General features: G+C 40.5%; 1 protein-coding gene across 1 annotated transcript in view; it reads right to left on the bottom strand.

Moving 5' to 3' along the window:
• XRN1 (5'-3' exoribonuclease 1) overlaps positions 1 to 21,688 on the bottom strand; it is a 43,924-nt gene extending 22,236 nt beyond the window's left edge. The window contains exons 1-23 of the mRNA XM_053390172.1: positions 21,450 to 21,688; positions 17,615 to 17,847; positions 16,048 to 16,145; positions 14,663 to 14,772; positions 14,465 to 14,575; positions 12,394 to 12,476; positions 12,156 to 12,243; positions 11,896 to 12,064; positions 11,604 to 11,671; positions 10,056 to 10,184; positions 9,800 to 9,869; positions 9,217 to 9,322; positions 8,833 to 8,922; positions 7,623 to 7,779; positions 7,188 to 7,307; positions 6,146 to 6,315; positions 4,784 to 4,904; positions 4,584 to 4,682; positions 4,030 to 4,133; positions 3,284 to 3,415; positions 2,343 to 2,505; positions 1,653 to 1,766; positions 1,128 to 1,226 (exon numbers count right to left, since the gene is read on the bottom strand). Coding sequence (XP_053246147.1) covers positions 1,128 to 1,226; positions 1,653 to 1,766; positions 2,343 to 2,505; positions 3,284 to 3,415; positions 4,030 to 4,133; positions 4,584 to 4,682; positions 4,784 to 4,904; positions 6,146 to 6,315; positions 7,188 to 7,307; positions 7,623 to 7,779; positions 8,833 to 8,922; positions 9,217 to 9,322; positions 9,800 to 9,869; positions 10,056 to 10,184; positions 11,604 to 11,671; positions 11,896 to 12,064; positions 12,156 to 12,243; positions 12,394 to 12,476; positions 14,465 to 14,575; positions 14,663 to 14,772; positions 16,048 to 16,145; positions 17,615 to 17,847; positions 21,450 to 21,524 — 2,709 coding nt within the window. The 5' untranslated portion in view covers positions 21,525 to 21,688. The remainder of the gene's footprint in view (positions 1 to 1,127; positions 1,227 to 1,652; positions 1,767 to 2,342; positions 2,506 to 3,283; positions 3,416 to 4,029; positions 4,134 to 4,583; positions 4,683 to 4,783; positions 4,905 to 6,145; positions 6,316 to 7,187; positions 7,308 to 7,622; positions 7,780 to 8,832; positions 8,923 to 9,216; positions 9,323 to 9,799; positions 9,870 to 10,055; positions 10,185 to 11,603; positions 11,672 to 11,895; positions 12,065 to 12,155; positions 12,244 to 12,393; positions 12,477 to 14,464; positions 14,576 to 14,662; positions 14,773 to 16,047; positions 16,146 to 17,614; positions 17,848 to 21,449) is intronic.

The raw sequence follows: 21,688 nt of genomic DNA on the forward strand, positions 1-21,688 counted from the left end.
TAAATAAAAATCTGGCACAAATTTATATGAGTTAGCATCACTCCTTCACCTGTGAGAGTATTATCCATAGTAATAGGAATAAAATTATTTATTTATTTATTTATTTATTTATTTATTTATTTATTCATTCATTCATTCATTCATTCATTCATTCATTCCCCGCCCATCTGGCTGGGTTTCCTCAGTCACTCTGGGCGGCTCCCAACAGCATATTAAAAACACAATAAAACATCAAACATTAAAAACTTCCCTAAAAAGAGCTGCATTCAAATGTCTTCTAAAAGTCAGATAGTTGTTTATTTCCTTGACATCTGATGGGAGGGCATTCCACAGAGCAGGCACTACTACCGAGAAGGCCCTCTGCCTGCTTCCCTGTAACCTCCCTTTTCATAGTGAAGGAACCGCCAGAAGGCCCTCGGAGCTGGACCTCAGTGTCCGGGTTGAAGGTGGGGGTGGAGTCCACTGAGGGCTTTAAAGGACAGCACCAGCACTTAATTGTGGTTGGAAACGTACTGGGAGCCAATGTAGATCTTTCAGGACTGGTGTTATTTTCCCCAACACACATCTGCATTGCTCTGCTGAGCTACACTGTTTTCCCTACATGAGTCTTCAAGGCAAGTTTGTGTGTGTCTGTAAAGTACCTATCAGAACATGGTCTCAACCCTGCTTGCGACATCTGAATGCTACTGCTAACACAAAACTGAAGTAATAAAGAGGCCGAGCACACTCACATAGTTTACACGGCTTTTGCCAATGCTACATGTGTCACACATTATAAAGTCAAAGCTTACATTCGCAAGAGTCCAAATTCTGGTTCTGAACCAGATTTTTCATGTAACTCTTGAATGAGATACATATTTAATTGTTCCTGTGTTACGAAACCTGCACTGAAAAACTATGGCCAAGAAACAAGGAAAGACTAAATTTGCTCAGTAAGGTTAGTTCCCCCTCAAACAGTAGCTTCCCATGTCACCTAAAAAGGGAAGCTTCAAAACTAGTTTGTGCTTTTCTAAAAATTCACTGGGCTTGTGCAAATACATACATATGCATATTGTTCAAATAGTACTTATAATAGTTAAGATGAAATCTACAGAGACATATCCACTGCTAAGAGAAATAACACTTACATGCTGATTCTGTATTAAGGCATCCAGCTGAGGTTCACATGGAATGTTGAAAACAACACGAATTCTGCCTTCCAAGATAACATCACATGAATCCTGAACCTTGAAGAGATATTAAAGAAACTCTCTTAAATTTAAGTTCATTTCACAAACAGCAACCAGTGTCTTTCTCCCTCCTAAGAATCTGATGAGTATCTTAAATGAAAGCAACAGCAAAATAAAATTATCTACACTCATGCTATTTAATGGATTTGTTGTTTCAAATCAAGTCTTACTGTTCTGTGCTCTGAGATCTTGCATTGAAGGGCTAGAGCCAAATAATTTAAACAAAGAAGAAGAAAAGTTCCTTTACAAAGAGCGGAAAGGTTCAGGAAGGTGAAGAAATGGAAGTGGTACAATAGCTCCTAAAACACCATTATTCCAATGTAGAGCTCAGTATTTTAAATTATGTAATAAAATAATGCAGAAGGAGTCCAACTTGATTTTTAAGAAAAGTCTTTTGGAAAAACATTTTCAGATAAAACTAACTTCTCCTGTGCAGCCATAATAAGGTGATCCCAGCATGAAGACTGTACATCCCAGAGGGAACAGGTCATCCAAAGTTTTGAGACTGGAGAAGCGGGAATCAAAGGCTTTTATATCCTGCATGAAAAATGAGGGGGGAAATCATGCTCTAATTAAATACTTACCATTAAAATCACAGACATGTCTACTCAGAAGTAAGTCTGAGATCAATGGAGCTTACTTTCAAGTAAGTGAGCATAAGACTGCAACCTACATGAACTATGTGTGGCAATACAGAACAGCCTACTCTGGTTTGCTTACTCCTCAAGAAAGATACTAATCCCATAAACATTTTGAAAATGTCTATACTTCATGTGAACCACTTCCCAATCCCAAGTTCTAAGCAGATATCCTATTATTACTAAGATATTATTGTATCCTAACTGTGCACTACGTCATTACCGAAGACACAGATAACAAGAAAAATGAAACGATGTTGGAGAAATTTGTACGGCAGCCTTTAGCCACATCTCTCAACTATACTGTATTAGGATTGTAGGCTATGGCAAGAATGAGGCAACAGGCCTGTAGATCTAAGTGCACATGTGCATCCTATCAGAAGTAAACTTATAAGCTTAGTATTTTGAATTTTACTGTAAACATTGTGGCCTCTTATCTCAATTCACTGATGAAAAACTCAACTGAGGAACTTACCCTGACAATTGTTTGGTATGCAAAAGGCAGAACTTGCTTGGACCACTGCTTCTCCAAATTCACTTCACCACTTTGATTTAACTGGTATCTACGCCCAGTTAGCAATTGAGCATAAACAACTGCAGATGTTTCATTTATGATTACTCCTTTTCTTCTCTGGTAACTGGAAGAAAGGGGATATGGGAGAATGAATTTAAGGATGCATACAGCTTAGTCGGTACAGCATGAGACTCTTGTCATGGGTTCGAGTTCCACGTTGGGTGAAAGATTTTCTGCATTGCAGGGGGTTGGACTAGATGACCCCCATGGACCCTTCCAACTCTACAAATCTGTGAAGAGTGAGAAACACTTCTCAGCCCAAGGGCTGCATTTCCTTTTGGGCAATCTTCAAGCGGCTGCATGCTAATGGTGGGCAGGACCAGAGTAAAAAATGTGCTGAACAAGAGATCTGACTCTTACATTTGTACAGTAGTTTACATTGAAGTCAAGCAAAAGTCACAACTCTATCTACACAAACCCCTCCATCCAGAGGCATTATCACATCTCATGAACCCAACGCAGCAAGGCAAAAGCACCCCAGAATGATGTGAAGCAGAGGCAGTGAAAGGTGTAGCCTGAATGAAAAGACTGGAAACAGTGAGTCAAACAGAAGTGAAAACAAAGTTCATTCACTTTTCTATCTATCATGATTCCTCAAGGGCTGTCTTAAGCTTTTCATTTTTGAAGGTAACTTCTGAATGAGATAATTACATCCATTGACATGAGTGTGGCAACCACCAGTCTACCAAGAGATACCTAAAAACTGAAAAATAGGTGTGGCCATCGGACTCACTGTACATTTCTAAAGTGGCAGTCCACGAGAAGCAAGCTGTTCACCCTTAAAATGAACCATTGTGTCAAAATATGCTGTCAAACTACAAACGCGGGAGGCCGTTTCTTACTGTTCTGAAATTCCTTGGATTTCTTTCATCCAGATATTCTGTTCTTTATCTCGAACAAATGTTGCTTTGGTTGGTGGGGCAGCATTCCCCATATAGAGCTTCTGTGTTCCAGGAGGTTCCTCCAACTGAAACCTTAAAATAAATTTACATTTCATATAAATAAAAGGAAATCTCGGTCCTAAGCATATTTATTTAGGACTAGCAAATGAACTTAGGACAGCAAATTCACTTGGTACCAATAAATACGTTTCATTAAAGAAATGAAAAGTACGCTTGCTTTGCTTCCAGTATTGATGACCACTAGCCCTGTCTCATCCAGTTTGGCTCTTTTCCCATCAGCAAAGAGCAAAAAATGTGGACGATAAATGTTTTGCTCTTCCCCAAAAACTGTTCAGTTTATCATAGTCCATTTATTCTGGATGTTTATATTCTGCCCTTCACCATAAGAAATCGTAACAAACATAATTCATAAAAACAACTCAATACATCCAAACAGAAACAAAACTGAAATTAATACAAGTATTCTGCATCTGTCACGTAAAAAATACCTTAAACTAAATTCAAAAATCCTGCGAGAAAAGGGACATTTTTTTCCAGGCTGGTCTATGTATGGTTTACATAGCTATTTCAAAAAACAAAACAGCCATTGCTTCGAGACCTTGCCATATGAAAACTTGTTTATGAAGATGGACATCTGAAGATGCAAGTAAGTGACAAACTTTGCAAAGCACATTGGTCTTCCTTACTTAGTTTCACCATCTGATACAGCAACAGCTCTGGCTTCTTCCAAGTGAGGCCAGTTAACAAATATTGATTTCCCAAGCACCAAACTGGCTACATTTTCAGCATTCTGAGGAAGAAAAGCAGTTGGTTAACCTACTGTAAACAATTTCATAGCAAATCTGTAAGAACCACACATAACAAAGCCAGTAGCCTTGCTGTGTCCTGGGATCTACAGTTCCATGTTTTTAAATCCTAGATAGCACCAAGGACCATAGGAACACATATTTTTGCTTCGGCCTTGATGTCAAAAATGCACTTTTGGTCACCATGCTCCTGTCACTTTCTCAAATAGTCTTGTGCCTCACCTTGTACTAAATCTCTACAGGACAGGGTCAATGCAGGGTCCTGGATGTAAAGAGATACACAAGTCCAGGGGGAGGCTAAACTCACATATCTCACTATTGTTTATTGTGATATCCAAGCACAGCTATTGACAACAAAACTTGGAGAGCACCTAGCATTACTTCTCTAAAATAAGAGACTGTCAAAAACAAAGTTGAAAAAGCCAGACACTCACTAGTTCCTCTGAATCATTGGAAACCATTATTTCCAGTAGCATGTTTTCTCCATGGCTGCTCTGTTGAAAAACTTGTACCCCACTTTTTTTCAGATAGAACTAGAATAGGGAAAGAAAGTCAAGATGTACAATGAAAGCCTTCCACTGAATAAGTACTTCACAAAAACATGCCATTCTTAAATCAATCAAGCACCATTTACCTTATGATTAATGTGCTTCAGAGTAGGAAAGCCACAGAAATACAGCCTCTCCATATCCAATTTCGTTATTTTATTTTGGGCTATATCTACACGCCAGACGTCCAGAGACATAGCTTTATGCCTAAGAAACAAGAGCACAACTTTCAACATACAGTTACCGTATTTTTCGTCCCACAGGACGCTCCGTCCCATAGGACGCACCTAGTTTTTTGGGGGGGAAATAAAGGAAATTTCCCCCCCTTTATTTCCCCCCAAAAAAGCAGGTCGGAGAAACCGAACCAGGTCGAGGAACAGCGGGATGGCGGCGCTGCGCCTCCCTGCTGTCCCCCGAGCTTGTGGGGCTGGCCAATGTCTGCCCAGCGCGAGGGGCGCTCCTGCAGGGCTCCCCACGCTGCGGATGTCTGTCCGGCGTGCGGGGCGCTCTGCTTCGGGGCGCCCCGCCCGCTGGGTGGCAGGCTGCTATCCGCAGCATGGGGAGCCCTGCAGGGAACTCCTGCAGGGCTCCCCACACTGCGGATGTGTTCCCGAAGCGCCGGGCGCTCTGCTTTCAGGGCGCCAAACGCTCCGGGAAGCAGGCTGCTATCCGCAGCCTAGACATCCCTGCGGGACCTCCTGCAGGGCTGCCTAGGCTGCGGATGTGTTCCCGAAGCGCCGGGCGCTCTGCTTTCAGCGCGCCCGGCGCTCCGGGAAGCAGGCTACTATCCGCAGCCTAGGCAGCCCTGCGGGAACTCCCGCAGGGCTGCCTAGGCTGCGGATGTCTTCCTGAAGCCTGGAGTGAGAGAGGGGTCGGTGCGCACCGACCCCTCTCGCTCTCCAAGCTTCAGCGAAAGCCTGCATTCGCCCCATAGGACGCACCCAGATTTCCCCTTCATTTTTGGAGGGGAAAAAGTGCGTCCTATAGGGTGAAAAATACGGTACTCTGAAAAACTGTCTCTGCACACAGAACATAAGCTTTTTTTTTTTTACAAATGTATATTTTGAAACACTGCCTTTCACAGTAAACAAAGGCTGAAAACAAGAATGTTGTTATGCTTACAACAGTCAGCCAGAATTAAAGGAAGACTATCAAATATATGCAGAAGAATCCATCTTTGGCCATTTAACTTTACTAATTGACAACTTCTCTGATTGTATGAGGGGACAAGGACAGCTTAAGAGCATTTCATTATGCATTTCTGTCAAATGACTTCTTAGTATTATCTATGGGCTATAGCCAAGAACCTACTTACTCAAACAAGTGTTTCTGAAACAAACGCGATTTTGAAACTAACTTCCAAACAAAGCTAACACAAAGGGGCACTGCAGCAGCGGCGCTCAGTAGATTGCACACTTTGAATTAAGGAATTACACCTGCAGTCTTACTTTGCATGGCATCTTTCTATGGAAGGGAACTTCTCCGGCCATGGAGACAGGTACTGGAACTCTGTGTCTTTATCATAGAAGTACATCAGGCATTCACTGTGCCTATTTCTTTGCTTTTCTTCTATTGTCAAGAACTTGTTGCAGGATTCCATTGCTTCTAACAATCGTTTCTAAATAGAATATAACACTTAGTAAGCATTAGGCATATTGAAATGCAGAGACTGGGAGGAGGTTGGATCCAATCTAAATTTGTTAAACTTAGTGCCTAATGAAATCAATAGGACAAGTTCAATCCCAGTGAATATTGACTATAATTAAGGTTGTTAAGGAAAAAGCAGGAAGAGGGGTAAATAATTAAGCAAGAAATGAGGGCATATGTGAAGGGAGCAACTATTTCCCTTATCCATGATTAAATAATTAGTATTATGATTATTATTATTAATTTCTTACCTGCCCTTTAACTGGGAGGTCCCAGAATGAGTAGCATTGCATCTGGACTAAATATGGCTAAGAGTGTAGCTCTAATTATTCATGTCCAAAGGATGGTTTGAACATTATTCCCCCTGTTTTGCCTAAGGTTGTCCATAGGAACACTTAGAAGTGAGCCACCCCTGCTCTTCTCCAGGGGAGAATACTGTACTGTAGCATTTTTTTTCTGAAAGGGTGATTCATAATTATTTGAACTAATGATGTTCCCAAAGATTAAGCACTCTCTGGGTTTATAATTTCTTGGTTTGGTCATTCATTTCTCCCTATGGTTACACTTATAGGAACTAGAGGAATAGAATGGCTGAAGCCTGGAATGCCTGGAGCCCATTTACTAACTCTTCTTGGGCATAGTCTTGGGGACAGAGGTAGAAAGGTAAAGAACTACCTCCCAAGGTCTTTGTAAACTAACCTGTGGAGCACACAGATAGCTACTGCTGATTCAACTTATCTGGTCTCAAATTTGGAAGAAAAATAAAACTAAACCATGCAAACCAGGCCTTGGTTTAAACAGTTTACTAGTCACTTTATGATCAAAGAATGGTAGAGTTCTTACCTCATCAATAAATGGTATTAAAACCACTGCTTCCCATTCTTGTTGCTTTCCATTTAGATCAGTTTTAAATTCAGTTGGATAATATTCAATAATGGGAGACTCTTCACCAGTCATCAAATGCTAAAGATTTGGAAGTAAGTAATCAAAGTTAAGCAATGGGAATTCAAACTAAACTACATTTTAAAAGAAGACTATGATAAGACCTAACTAACATTAGCCCTTACTGATGGAAAGTAAATTATTTCTATAGCCTTTTGGTCAAAGAATTTAGAATTTGGACAATGTTCCTTTTCCAGTGGTACTTAATTAAGCAAATCCCTGTATGGAGAATGTATATATATAACGCACAAGAGTAGGGTTGAAATTATATTTGTACAATAGAAGGATAGTAGCCATAATGATGAATGATGAATCCCTCTAGAGATTTTTAACTACCTGATAGCATTTTGGCAGCAAATCCTTGCTGGCTGCTGGAAGTACTGCAAGAAGCTGTTCAAATGGCATGAATGGTTTTCCTAAATCCAAGTGGATTTTCAGTTCACTGATGTTGCAGATATCTGAGAGGTAAGGTGCATAATGGTAGGGGTAGAACCTACAAGGAGGAAAGATGCTATTTTAGTTCAACAAAGGTTGCAGCTGTACGAAAAGCATAAACACATATATTGTAATCTTATTTATTTTAATGGTCTGGAGGAAGAACAAAATCACCAATAATTAGACAAGGTATGTAACTCAGACAGCACTGCTCTAAATTGTATGGGGTGAGGAGGAGTGGTTTAAGGAACTGGGTGTCAAGTGGCAGCTATATGTATAGTCTAAAACAGTGGTTTTCAACCAGGGTGCCTTGAATGATGGTCAGGGCAACACTGGCCTGACATCTGTCCCTCTTTCCTTCCCTCTCTGCTCTGATGCCCTCTGGTGTCTCTGCCTCCCAAATGACTGAACAGCTGTCTGTTGCAACAGCCCTGGCTACAAGTTTTGCAGGTGAATAGTGCCTCTGGGGATGGCCAGGGGGTGCTAGCTGCCAGGCAGCCTCGAAGTAAGCAAGCAAGCGGGCAAGGGAGCCCAGCCAGCCAGCCCTTGCTGTTGGGAATGGGCAGATAAGTGGGAGGCTGGGCAGGCAGGTGCTGTGCTGGCCTTTCTTGTGCTTGCTGTGTGCAAGACATGCCTAGGAGTTGAGTGCCCAGTGCTGAAAGGGAGCCTTTCCGCCATGCAAGCCTGGCAGCACCTGCTGCTGCCTCCCAAGGTTAAGATGCTAGCCTCAAGTTCACCTTTGTCCAGTCTCCGTTGGGCCACAAAGGCTGGGGGCATCTTCTTCTCAGGCCCCTGTGGGGCAGTGTGAAGAGGCACCTCTCTTAGGGGCATGGGGGCAGCTCAGAGACCAGAGGACTCCCAAGGAGTGGGGGGAGAGGAGAAGAGGCTGAGGGAACACTCCATAAGGGATGGTGTTTGGAAAAGGGTGAGAGGCTGACAGCTCTGCAGGCAAGGGGTGTCATAACTGGGCTCCTGAGCCCCACAGGGTTGCCACAGAAAGAATGTAGTTAGCCAAGGGAGTCGTGGACTCAAAAATGTTGAAAAGCTCTGGTCTAAAACACACTTGATTGCAAAGCTGATATAAGCATTCCACTTGTAAATTTCATCTTACCAGCTCCATGACTGAACCCCATGGTAGTAGTAGTGCAATATCCACTGTATTGCCTGGACGTAACATTCTGCCTGGTCAGCTAGAAAGGCACTAAAACAAAAATACCAAAAATTGGCATATATTTTCTCCTTTCACTTACAAATAAGATTGAGACTGAAGCTGTTTTAGCTATTACCTCCAGCTATTTCAGAGGCATGGGTTGAGATAAAACGTTAAAACATTTTAAATTCACTAACAGAAATTATGTGATCGCTTCAGTTACTATAAATGAAGCACAGGTACTTTAACTGGAGCACAGGTTCTCCTTTTTTATTTTAGAAACTGTAACCCACTTGGAGGAGTTCCAGTGCTCATGCAAGAAGCCATTTTGTTGTTAATACTTACTCTGAAACTACTTCTACACCCATCTTGGTCATATAGTATGTTCTTTTGTATTGCCTAAACTCTGTCTCAAACAAATCATCATCTTCTGGCTCATCTTCTAACGAAGCTAAAATGAAAAATAAAATTGAGCAATTAACTTGTTGTATACCACAATTAACATCTGCTATTTTTTTTTTAATAAGCTGTATGCACCACTTCATTGTAAAAATCCTCAAAGTGTGAAACAATAAAATCAAGAAAACATTACAACCATGCTTAGAAACATACAAAGGTTAAAATACTAAAATGGATTAAAATTTCCTCAGGTTTATAAGCAGGTAGGCTTGTCTAAACAAGATTGTTTTTATCAGGCACCGAAAGGAGTACAGCAAATATGCTTGCTTGAAATTAAAATGAACCTAGCTGAAAACCTTTGAAGTGTGCAAATAGTATGAAAATGGCAAGTAAAAACAGCTTTGTTTTTTAAAAAATTGTCTTTTACTCACTTTCACTTAAAAAGTAAAATGCCAAGAACCGTGGGCTCACAGATAATTTATGTACACAAGTTTAGCCAGCACAGGCACCACACAACAATTGGACTCACTTTTTAAAGATGCTACAGTTCCATTGTCAGTTTTCTCCAAAGCAGCCAAGCACATAGCATTTTCCTGAGCCTGTTAAAATTGTGATTGATACTTTAAATAACACAGAGTGATATGCATATAGCATCAATTCACAGAAGCTGTGATGGTAAAGAGTGAAATTTCAATGCTATAAGAATGCATCGTCTTTATAAATGACTTGGATGAAGGAATTGAAGGTAAGCTCATCAAATTTGCAGATGACACCAGACTACTAACCTTGCGCTTCTTTTGCATTCTTGATTCTTCTGCAGCAATACCAGCTGCCTCATTCAGATATTTATTGCCCACTTTGCTTTCAAACCACTTCAGATCTAAAAAGATTTCACTGAAATGCTCACGGTCAAACTGTTAAAATAAATGGGAGAAAGAAAAGCATTATCATTATACATCTAATCTATTTCAAGGCAAATTTCTCAAGGAGATATTTGAACTCCAAAAGCCTATTTTCTGGGTCATAACATTCAGATGGCAGACTGGGAAAGGTTATGGAAAACAGACCTGAAATTTACGGCCTGTTGTTCCCTGAAAGAGAATTATATGAAAATGATGTACCGTTGGGTATTTGACTCCTACTAAGTTGGCAAAAATGTATAGAACAAGTACAAATACCTACTGGAAATGTAAAGAAAAAGAAGGTACTTTTTATCATATGTGGTGGACTTGAAAGGTGGTAAAAGCTTTCTGGGAGATGATATATAATGAAATGGAAAAAAAGTTGACATTTGCTAAAAAACCAGTAATTTCTTAGGAATTACTGATACAGATATTCCAAAAGACCAGAAAAGACTTTTGATGTATGGAACAACAGCCGCCCAAATGCTACTAGACCAGAGATGGAAGGAAGACACAGTCCCAACCAGAGAAGAATGGCAAACCAAGCTGACGGACTATGCTGAAATGGCAAAGCTGACTGGAAAACTCAGGAATCAAGAGGACAAAAACTTTATAAAAGAATGGGGGAAAATTATAAGTTATAAAAGAGACCACTGTAAGCAGATGGAAACATTGGCAGGATTTTGAATCGCTTGTAGTGTAACAATTATCATGGAAAATATGGATTGATATAATAATTAGTGTTTGAAGAAGATGCAGTTTTTAACTGATTAAAATGGGACTCCAGGGAAGGGGTGGGGGAGTCCTGAGATTCTGAGGAATCTCTTTATATGGATATGCAATTGATTTTTTTCTATAAACGTGTATTGCAAAAACCAAATTAAACTGTTTTCAAAAAAAGAAGCAGCATATTTTCTTACTACCATTTTCAACTGCAGGTCTGGCAGGTCGGAACAGTTTACCTGTTTAGCACTAGTGGATGTTTATCATATACTGGGGGGGGGGGGGGAATTGCTACTACACAAAAAGTGAAGCTATGCTGATTTACAGAAGCAGAATATATTTGAGAGGTACAGATTTAGTGGCTTGACTGAGATAAAAAGAAAGGTAATTCCAGCATAAGAAAAGCAGATTGTGTGGTGGAAAGTTGCTTTTTTTCTTTACTGGACATGCATGCTGGGAAGCCAGAATCATATACATGCAGCATGTCCGCTAATTCCAAAATGGTGAAGCTGCCCAATATTTTCAATCATGCTACCTTCAAAATTTTCAAGCATCTCTCCCACCTTGATGAAAGCTAGAATTCTTTTCTTTTTCTTTTTAATGAAAAGCTCAGGTTCTCAGATTTAGAGAGCAAACCTGCACATTGAAGGTATAGATGGGGCCATAAGTTAAGACTTTAGTTTTGCTCAGAAGAAAAAATATACTTACATCTGACAATTTTGTAAGGTATTTCTCAAAGCGAGGTAAGTTGAGGTGCCCACTTTCATTAATGTAACCTATTAGAGAAGAAAAATCTGATTCATGCTTATAATCATGAGCTGCTTTTCCTGCAGGCACACTGTATCAAAGAGGAGGAACATGAGCAATATAACACAGAAAATTAAGACTGGATTCCCTGCTGTCTTTTCCATTCTGCAATCTCCTCTGTAATACTGTCACAATTGCAACAAGAAGCAATCTTGAAACTGATCATATTGCATTAGCTTTGTGAGACTCTTACCTCCAAGTTTAGGCAAAATATCCATGTATGTTCTATACAGCAGTGGCAGTGCATCATGGTTAATATGAAAGTGAGGTAGATGAGGGATAAAATCATTTCCAACAAGAAAGCCCATTAAGATCCAGTCATCTATTATTCTGTCAACTTCATATGTAAACGATATCTTGTCCTGATAAACAAAGGTTGACAGAAACAATTCATGACCAATGCCTTATGCAAACCTTTAAACAATTTTTGCCCTGTGGTCCATCCATACTTACTTTAACTGGTGAGAATTCATAGTCAATATATTCTCTCATTAATGACAAGTGCAGTAAATGAAAAGTGGTTTCTTCCGGGGCACACGCTCTGTAAAATTATTGACCACAACTAAGTAAGCTGATGGAAATTCTATAAATAATTCAATATCAAATATTCATTTTAAAAAAACGATTTAGCTATCTAGTGGTTTTGTTCAATTTTCCTTTTTTATGCAATTCATATTTTTAGAGGAGTTACCTTTGTGACTTTTTGCCACCAAACCGGACCTCTTCTCTTAAAAGGGAAAAATGTGGCTCATGACTTGTCAGTCCAAGCATAATCTGTTGAAAGAAGCATTTTAAATGTTTTTACCCCTAAAACCAGTCACTTTAACAAAGTAGCTTTGAGTCGACAAAGGCTTATGCCATAATACATTTGTCAGTATTTAAGATTCCACAAGACACTTTGTTTTTGAGGTAAGTATATTTAAAATATTTTGCTGCAACTCTGAATTATTAGTTCTTTTATGGGAAAGCAAGTAGGTCCAGGTCTAAATTGATCTCAATGAGACTCATGTATGGCGAGTGCCCCCTTCTTCCAATAGCATTCTTCTAGTAGTTACCACACTACTTAAACTACTTTTCAAACCTACACAAATTAAAAAGGTTGTAGTCAAGAGTTTTATTTTTCTTAACTTTTTCACAAAATTTATATATCACTTGATTGTAACAAAAGCTCTAAGCAGTTTCTGATAAATATTAAGACTATCAATTAAAAACAGTTAAAAACAAGGAATTAATTCCCCCCCCCAAACAATCATCAACGTAAGATGCTTTAAGCACTAAAATATTGTGAAAAGAACACACTAGGCCTGCAACTTACATAGAGATTATGTTCCAGGAATTGTGCCTAAAATAAAAACTCATTGGGTTCAATGGCAGGTGGTATTGCCAGTCAGAACTCTATGTCCTCCCTTTTTTGCCATGTGTGTAAAAAAATTTAAAGTGCACAACTTAAGGGCCTACTGCACAGCGAAGATGCCTGCCTTATGTCAATGGGCAGGGAGTTCCAAAGTGCAGGCTCAGCTACACTAAAAAAACTATTTCTTTCATGTGCAAAATCAATACAGTGGTACCTCGGGTTAAGTACTTAATTCGTTCCGGAGGTCCGTTCTTAACCTGAAACTGTAAACAACAACAACATCAAAACTAATCGGACTGTTATGATGAGAGTGCATGTCGGATTTCGTCTTCAGTTTTCCTTTTTCTGTGATCCGTCCCTTGGAGCTCTCCTGGCCCCAAGCTGTCATTTGGCTCTGCTCAATGACCCACCCTTGCATCGTGGTGTTCACCTTCTGTTGTCGGATATATCGGTTTTTATGTCTCTGTGTTTTTATGTTTGTACATATTTTATGGGCTAATAGCCGTAAATAAATAAATAAATAAATAAACCTGAAACTGTTCTTAACCTGAAGCACCACTTTAGCTAATGTGGCCTCCTGCTGCTGCCGCCACGCCACCGGAGCACAATTTCTGTTCTCATCCTGAAGCAAAGTTCTTAACCCGAGGTAATATTTCTGGGTTAGCAGAGTCTGTAACCTGAAGCGTCTGTAACCTGAAGCGTATGTAACCCGAGGTACCACTGTACTGTGTGGCATCTGTAACAGTGCTGCAGATCAAAGCTGTCAAGCGAGCATACATGGGCTAAGGAGATCCTGCAAATCAACTGGTGCCAAGCTGCTTTATATACTAATATTAACACCCTGAACTTGGCCCAATTTTTGGACAGAGCATCTCACTCCTGCCTGTCTCACTCATTGTGCATGAGCTGCAGTTTCCAGATCAAGCCCAAGAGAACTCACACACAGACTGCAGTGTAGTAATTTAATCGTGAAATCACCAGTGGTCGCTACTGTGGTCAAACTCTCCTGGTCCTGGAACTGCTGGCTGTTGCTGTTGTACCAGGCATAGCTGGTGAAAAATGCTTCTAGTTACTGAGGCTACCTGGGCCTCCAGAGACAAAGCTGGTTCCAGAAGCAGCCACAGACAGCGTTAACTGCGCCTTCAGCTAGACTGCAATCCTGTCCAGGGCAGGCAGTTGACCAATTTTTCTGTCACAGGAACGAGTCACTCACAGTGGCTCAGTCTTGCCGGAATTCAAGATCAGGTTATGATGCGAGAGGGAGGTGAGAAATCTCTGGGCACAGGTAAAAGCATTTATTGCAGTCTGAAGAGACACTGTGGTTAATAGCCACATACATTTATATCCAGAATTTAATTTATTCCCAAATCTACACATTCCCACGCATACACTTTCAATCTGAACGTACCAAGTCAGCATCCAAACCGTACAGACAGTGCCTTGTGTTTGGATCGTGGTCAGGCTTTGCTTTCTCTGACCTTATAAATTCCATAATTTTATGTTCCCCTTCTCCAGGTGTCTGAACAAAAAAAGAACAAAATAAAATTAATAAATGCTGCTTTGTTTAATATTAATGTTGTAAGAAATTACTAATGTAAAAAGTAACCTCATGGCCTGATAAGTAGACAGTTACGCCTTGCCAGGATTTGTCTGTTGAAATCTTCATATTTACAAAATACTTCAGATGTTCATGCAACCTGGCCATGAATTCAGTCCCTAGTAACATAAATATGAAAGTTAAATCTTCACAGACTGAAATCTCAGAAAAGAATTAAAACCTGTTTCACTGGAAAAGATTAACAATCAACAGAAGTGGGAAACAAACAATCATTTTACCCTTTACAAAGAGTGACACATTTTTAGAAAACAATGTTTCACACAAAAATAGACGGTATACTACAATTAAAGATGGCACTATGACAGTATAAACTGTTCAGAATTCTAAAATGTGTTTTGGAATTTCAGAATTTTTATTTTGCTTCAACTATGTTTTCCTGTTTCTGGTAAAGACAGCGTCAGAGATTCCCATGCTGATCTAGACTTTTGAGGGAAGACATTACCTGGTTCTCCAGTCTCAAGAGTTGTGCCTGAACCAGAAAATTTGTGACTTCCAGTTTATAGTAGCTAGATAAAGAATAGCAACAGGGATAAGAGAAAAGAGGATTTCGCTTAAGTGACTCTTTACCCCCATGGAGATAAAAATGAATTTAATTTCCATTTTGAAAGTCTTGCTGACAGCTTTTATGGGCCAAAATTGCTCAAAAGTCACACAGCTTTCTTTGGAATCAACATGAGCTGGAGAAGCGGGATTCTTTGCATTTGTACATGGAAATCTTTTTTCTACTTTTGTATCATAACGTAAAATGTCCTAGTTGACTAATGAAATAGAAAAATGCAATATAGTATAGCTAGTGTGTTCAATGTTACACTCATTTTCCATGCTTTGTTTATTGCTACTTCCTTTTTTTTAACTTTATTTGCTTCATTTAACACTTCTTATCTCAGAATTTCAAAAACAGAGACTGCCTTAGATCATCAAACCAAAGACCGCTCAAAAATCTATGTTTGGATGGCTAAATGCTCTTGGGCATAAAAAGAATCTGATAGGAAATTTTAGTTGACTATAACCACAAGTAATTTCTATGCATTACATATTTTCTGGTTTCCAAAGTTACCCTGGGATAAAGACAAACATTTGCCACTGTAACCATAACTCAAAACAAACCACTGCTAGTTTTTTCTATAGTGCAATGCACAAGAGCAGTCTCATAACAATAAGCCTGATTATCAATTTGCCACCATTTTCAAGTCATTAATTTCCAAAAAGCATTCACCTGAGTTAATTGCTAGAAACCTTTGGCTTACAGCACTTTTGAAAACCAAATCCTTTAATTTCAAATGAGCTGTAAGGGGCAGAAAGAAGGATGCAATTCCAGATGGTAGCTTAGCACCCGAATGTAAGAACATTAAAAATTAAGCAGACTCCTTTACCTGGCGTAATGCAATTGGAATCAAATCTAGCTTCTGTCGGAAGAGTCTCTCCTTTCTCTAATGCCTTCTTTATTTTGTCCTCTGCCTCCTTTGCTGACCTGTAACAATATTTAGCATTTTAGTGCCGTAAAGTATGCACATCATTTCATATACATAATCTCAATAATAGCACAAAAAGTGTGTAAGGGGTGGGTTTTTATTAGACAGGAGGGGAATAAGCTGAGAGTCAGTGACTTGCTTAAGGCTACTCAGTGAATTAGAGGAGGATGTGAGATTTAAACAGAGACTTTCTGCTTTATAGTTCACACTCATGCACTAAAATTCTAAGCCCTTCTACTCCAATCCCAGTCCCAAAAGATTTTTTTAACCAAGACAATCATTAATTTAGCTAACCCACATTAATTAGATTTGTATTATTGTGTTTAGTGGAACATAATGCAAAGGAACCCAAGCTTTCTTTTAAATCCTGCTGAAATGAAACTTAGCTGAGCTAAACTTTCTAATAATTTTAGAGACCCTCTTCTTAAGACACCCAAGTGCATTACCATGAGCACAAAGCAAGTATTGGTTTCTCCCTCAGCTACAATGTCAGCTCCCATACATATAGAAGCTTCCAAAACACAGTAACACAGAAAACATATCAGTATTGAGATATACAAATATAAAGGCCAAAGTGGGGCGGGGCAGACATATTTTTAAAGTAAGCAGCACAGCACCCAGACTTCAACAAATATGCTCTCCATGACTAGTGCGGTGCTGTCAACTGCCAAGCATAAAAAGCAGCCACTCTTAATCCTTACTTTGAAGCTGTAGAGCTGGGTAGGATTGTCCAAGCATTTGCATTGCAATTCCTGCCACTTCACAGCTCCAAAGGTGGGAGGAAGACCAGGGACTGTTCGGCAGCTGCATGGCAAAGAAGCCTGAAAAACCTTAGCTAGAAAGGGCCAAACAGGCAAAGGTTGTCAACCTTTCCTGCTTCGGAGAAGGAAAGCTGGTGGAAAGTAGAGGACACTGCTGCCTGAAGGTTCCTGCTTTATTGCAGCAGTGGACAACACAACATACTCCCCGCTGCATCCTTGGGAAGCAATGCTCAACAGTGCAGACTCCTCCCAGACTTTCCCTTGGGAAAGATCAGGCAGGTGCATTGGATGACACTGCCAAGAGGTGTTCCATACATCTCTGGGAAGAGGCACCCAAAAGTGCATCCTTTCTCCTCCATCTGGTAGATGAAGTGCCTCTTTGGCTTCTGAGAGCATTTTATAGCACTTCCCAAAGGTGCATAGAAAAATGACGTAGGATGTCACCCAACAATGCATGCAGGCCTTTTCCTTGGGAAAAAATTAATGCAGGTGGGCTAACAGGTTGGGGATGCTGGCAACTATTTATTTTCTTTCATTTTTGCTTATCCAGCAAGGCATCCAAAAAACCTGGAAGGAACACAGCATTTCTTGAAAAAACATTTTAGCAACAGATACAGTATTAACTGCCACTGCTTGAGAATAACATGCATTCAGAAGAGGTATGAGGGAACCAATAACAACAAACAAACAAGAAAGAACTCACACACCTAAAACGTCTGCCACGCTGCTGGTTCATTTTTGCTCTTGGAGCAACTCCATCTACTGCCATGAAGAAAACCTTTCTTGGTTTAATAATGCGAAACAATACTTCCAAATAGTGAAATATATCAGCAAAGATCTTGTCTTCAGAGATTCTGAAGTGAACATCATCATCATTAGGGTGTGAACACTGATGAATGATACCATTCATGTCCAGGTACAAGTTGTCAAACTCTGGAATCTAGGAAACATATTAGAGCCATTAATTAATACAAGTAGCAGTTATTCATCCACCCAGCAAAAAATGTTATGCTCCACCTTCCTCCTTTCTGTAGATATGATTCCATACCTGTATATGAAATACTTATTTCATGTGTTACTTCCACCTCTGGAGGAGGGCTCATAATTTTTAACTGTGCATTTTGGAATTGCTGTTTATAGATTTTTGGGTTTGATAAGAAACAATGCAGTCTGATTGTTTACATATCCTGCCAACCTAGCAATTTGAAAGCACATCAAAGTACAAGTAGATAAATAGGTACTGCTCCGGCGGGAAAGTAAACGGCGTTTCCATGCGCTGCTCTGGTTCACCAGAAGCAGCTTAGTCATGCTGGCTACATGACCTGGAAGCTGTCTGCGGACAAACACCAGCTCCCTCGGCCAGTAAAGCGAGATGAGCACCGCAACCCCAGAGTCGTCCGCAACTGGACTTAACAGTCAGGGGTCCCTTTACCTTTAATCAAGAAATATGTTCTGCTTCTAGCAGCAAGGAAGCCAATAGTTGCTATATTATTCTCCCTTACACAGCAGTTACCAGTGCCATTGTAATGTTAAGCCAAACTAAGCATGAATGTGCAAGCCTTGCAAGCACTCACAGTAAAAAGCATAGCTGCTTTGCCTGTCTCATAGTCCTGCTGTCATATCTGCAGCCAATCTATGGTTTGACTTAAAATTATTTCCAAACTCAAGTTCATGGTTTGTCTTGTTCCACCCTGTCACACAATGAAGTATTAACCACGCTCTGTAACCAACTAGTCAAATGCCCTAGATTTAACAAGCCAGGAAGGACCGGGGTCAAGGGGCACATTGTCAGGCATATAGCCAGCAGTACCTTGCCAGTAAATTAAAAACAATTCCACAAAACACCGACTTTAGCATTGGGTACTTCCTTTGAAACTACAACTGCCGAGTCAAGGTCACTCCAAAGTCAAGATCCTTTATCAAGATTAAAGTACTACTAAAAACAGCTAACCAAAATGATACTATCACATGACAGTGATGCTATTGTACTTTATTGCATATTTTTTTAGATGGTCTTTTTCAGTTTCTGTAATTGTAATAGAAATGTTTTAAATTGTATTCTACATTTGGTTTATGTGAGCAACCTTCCCCATTTGTCTTGAAAGGCAGCATATAAATTCTGGAGGTAAAAAGACATTTTTAATTATTGCTGGAAGAAATAGAAAATATGGCTCCAGCTAAAACGTTACACCACTGCAAGCAGCACTTCTGTGCGAGAATAGGAAACAACAGAACACATTAACAGAAACAAAAGTGAAACCGATCTAAGTATTTCCAGAGAGAAATGAAAACTGCAACTTACCTAGGAACATGATCAGGCCATGTGTCAATACATTTTTTCCTAGCAAGTCCTCAAGTATATTAATACTGGTGCTATAAATTAACATAAACTACAAGCAAATATTGCTCCCTGAATGGAAGGCTACAGTCTGTATATTATCATGCATCTCAAGGCATATTTATTTAGGTAAGAGTAAATATAGGATTTACTCCCAAGTATATATACACAAGATTGAAAGTAAAGTGTAAGATTCCTGACCATGCATTAGATCAAGGGTGACTAAATCCAAGCTTTGGAGTCTTATCTGGCACCCCATCAATCTTTTCTCTCCCCCTAACCACCCCACAACTTTGGAGATAGCAAAAAGAGATAAATTTGAACTAGACAACACTGGGATAGGAGAAGTTGTATAAACCTCTCTGTTTAGCTGATGGGAGATTCAAACAGCCCCCTCCCTGGTTGTCAGACTCCTCATTTGATGGGTGAAGGGGGATGCTAGCCCCCTCCTCAGATGATCTGTAGAGAGCAGCTGAGAAGAGGACTCTGTAATAAGATTGTGAGGTGGCTAAATCCACCTGCTGGCAAATGGACCTCAGATGGCTTGGCCAAAAAAAGGTTAGCCACCCCTGTATTTAACAGTAACTATAGCTACAGTGTCTGGTTTTACAGCTTTCTAAAACATTTTTTTTTTAAATTAATTTTACTATTTTCCTATTCTGCCTTTTCTCCACTCCTCAATTTCATCCTCACAACAAACTTTGTAAAGTTGGTTAGGCTGAGAGTGTAACATCATCTAGTGATCCTCAGGGCTGAGTGGGGACTTGGAAGTTACCACCACCATGTCCAACACTTTAACAATGACACCAATGGCGCTCTCAGGTGACACCACCTTCAAATCAGAAGCCACTATTTTACATTGATTCAAAGCAGCAGTTCCTTAACAAAAAAAAGCTGTAATTGGTAGATCACCAGGATAAATTGTAGTCAAAGGTTATCCAATAGGCAACAGTGGTTGGCAATGCAATGCTGTGTGTTTAAAGTTCCAGAGTTCAATGGAACTATTTATTTATAGTTTGTTTACTTAGAAAGACTTATCCATCACTTCATCATAAACCTTTGCAGCAAAAGTGAATTCAGAATTTTGGCAACTCCACTCCAGGTCAGAGGGCCCTTCCGATTCAGCAGTCTGGCTCATTCTCCATCACTTTCATTCTCTTTCCTGCTGGGTAAAATCTCACTCACATTCAACCATGTATTTTATTGGACCAATTTCTAATGTGGAAGCACACAGTTTTCCCCTGCTCCTCAGAATTCAGGCAGAATAAAGCTGCCTGTTGTTAGCTGGCAAATGCAGGTATTTCTATACAAGTGTGTTCAGGGCGTCGCTCCCAAAGCTGAAGCGTTTCACAGTAAAGGACCAAAGTACAAAGTGTCCCTGAGTTGTTTGTAACAGTTCCCTCATCCTGCTCCTCTTCTCTAAATGAAAAGCAGTCTCAGATGGCTGCAGCCAGGAACGACGGAAGGCTGCAAAGAGAAAAGGACACTCTACGGCCTTTTAAATGTGTTTGTGGGAAGGCGGCTATTGGCTTGTATGTGGGGTGGGAGGGTTGTTATGTATTTTGTGTTCTCATTTTGTCTTTTTATGTTGTGAACCCCTGTGATCTTCGGTTGAAGGGTGGTATACAAACTTAACAACACAACACACACCCTTTCCCTACAGGGCACTCCTCTCCAAGCTGTGGCTCCCTGTGGAGATGATGATAGTATTATTGCTGTTGCTGTTGTTTTGCTAGATATGCTGGAAGCTGCCCAGAGTGGCTGGGGAAACCCAGTCAGATGGGCAGGGTACAGAAAATATAAATGTCATTGTCGTCGTTATTTGAAGATAATGATGAGCACGACTACATGTATAGTCCCCCTTTTTCAAGGAGCTCAACAGATATAAGGGGTTTAAAATAATAGTAGTAATAATAATAATAATAATAATCAGTAACACATAGGTAAGACAAGCCCAGCTGATGGGATAGAGGCAGAAACCCTAAAATGCAAGGAGAACTTCTCTAGGTCGGGTCGCCAAGAGGAGGCTTCCCTGGGCAAAGGCGGCGACTGGGCAAAGGGTCGAAGCGGGGGGTTTCCAGGGAGCCCTTCGGAGCTGCCGGGACATCTTTCCCGAGCACAGCCTCCCTGGAAAGAAGAAGAGCCCCTTCCCTCCATGCAAGAGCGGGAGAGAGGAAAGAGCAACACCGGCAGCCGCCTCTCACCTGATGCTCCTTCACCACCTGGCTGAGGCAAGGGTACCGCTCCGAGATCCAACGGTAAAATTTCGGCACTCCCATGGCGGCTAGTGCTGCTGCTCCTCTTCGCCCTCAGATGCCCGCTCTTAACGCCAGCCCTGCCCGACACAACAAGCAACTGACCGCCGCCGCCGCCGCCGCCACAGGCCCAAAACAAACCACCTCTCTCTTCCGGGCGAGGGCCGGAGTTTGCTCACGGAGCAGCT

Source organism: Podarcis raffonei, chromosome 5 (assembly GCF_027172205.1).
Source record: "Podarcis raffonei isolate rPodRaf1 chromosome 5, rPodRaf1.pri, whole genome shotgun sequence".
In the NCBI taxonomy this organism is placed as follows: domain Eukaryota; kingdom Metazoa; phylum Chordata; class Lepidosauria; order Squamata; family Lacertidae; genus Podarcis; species Podarcis raffonei.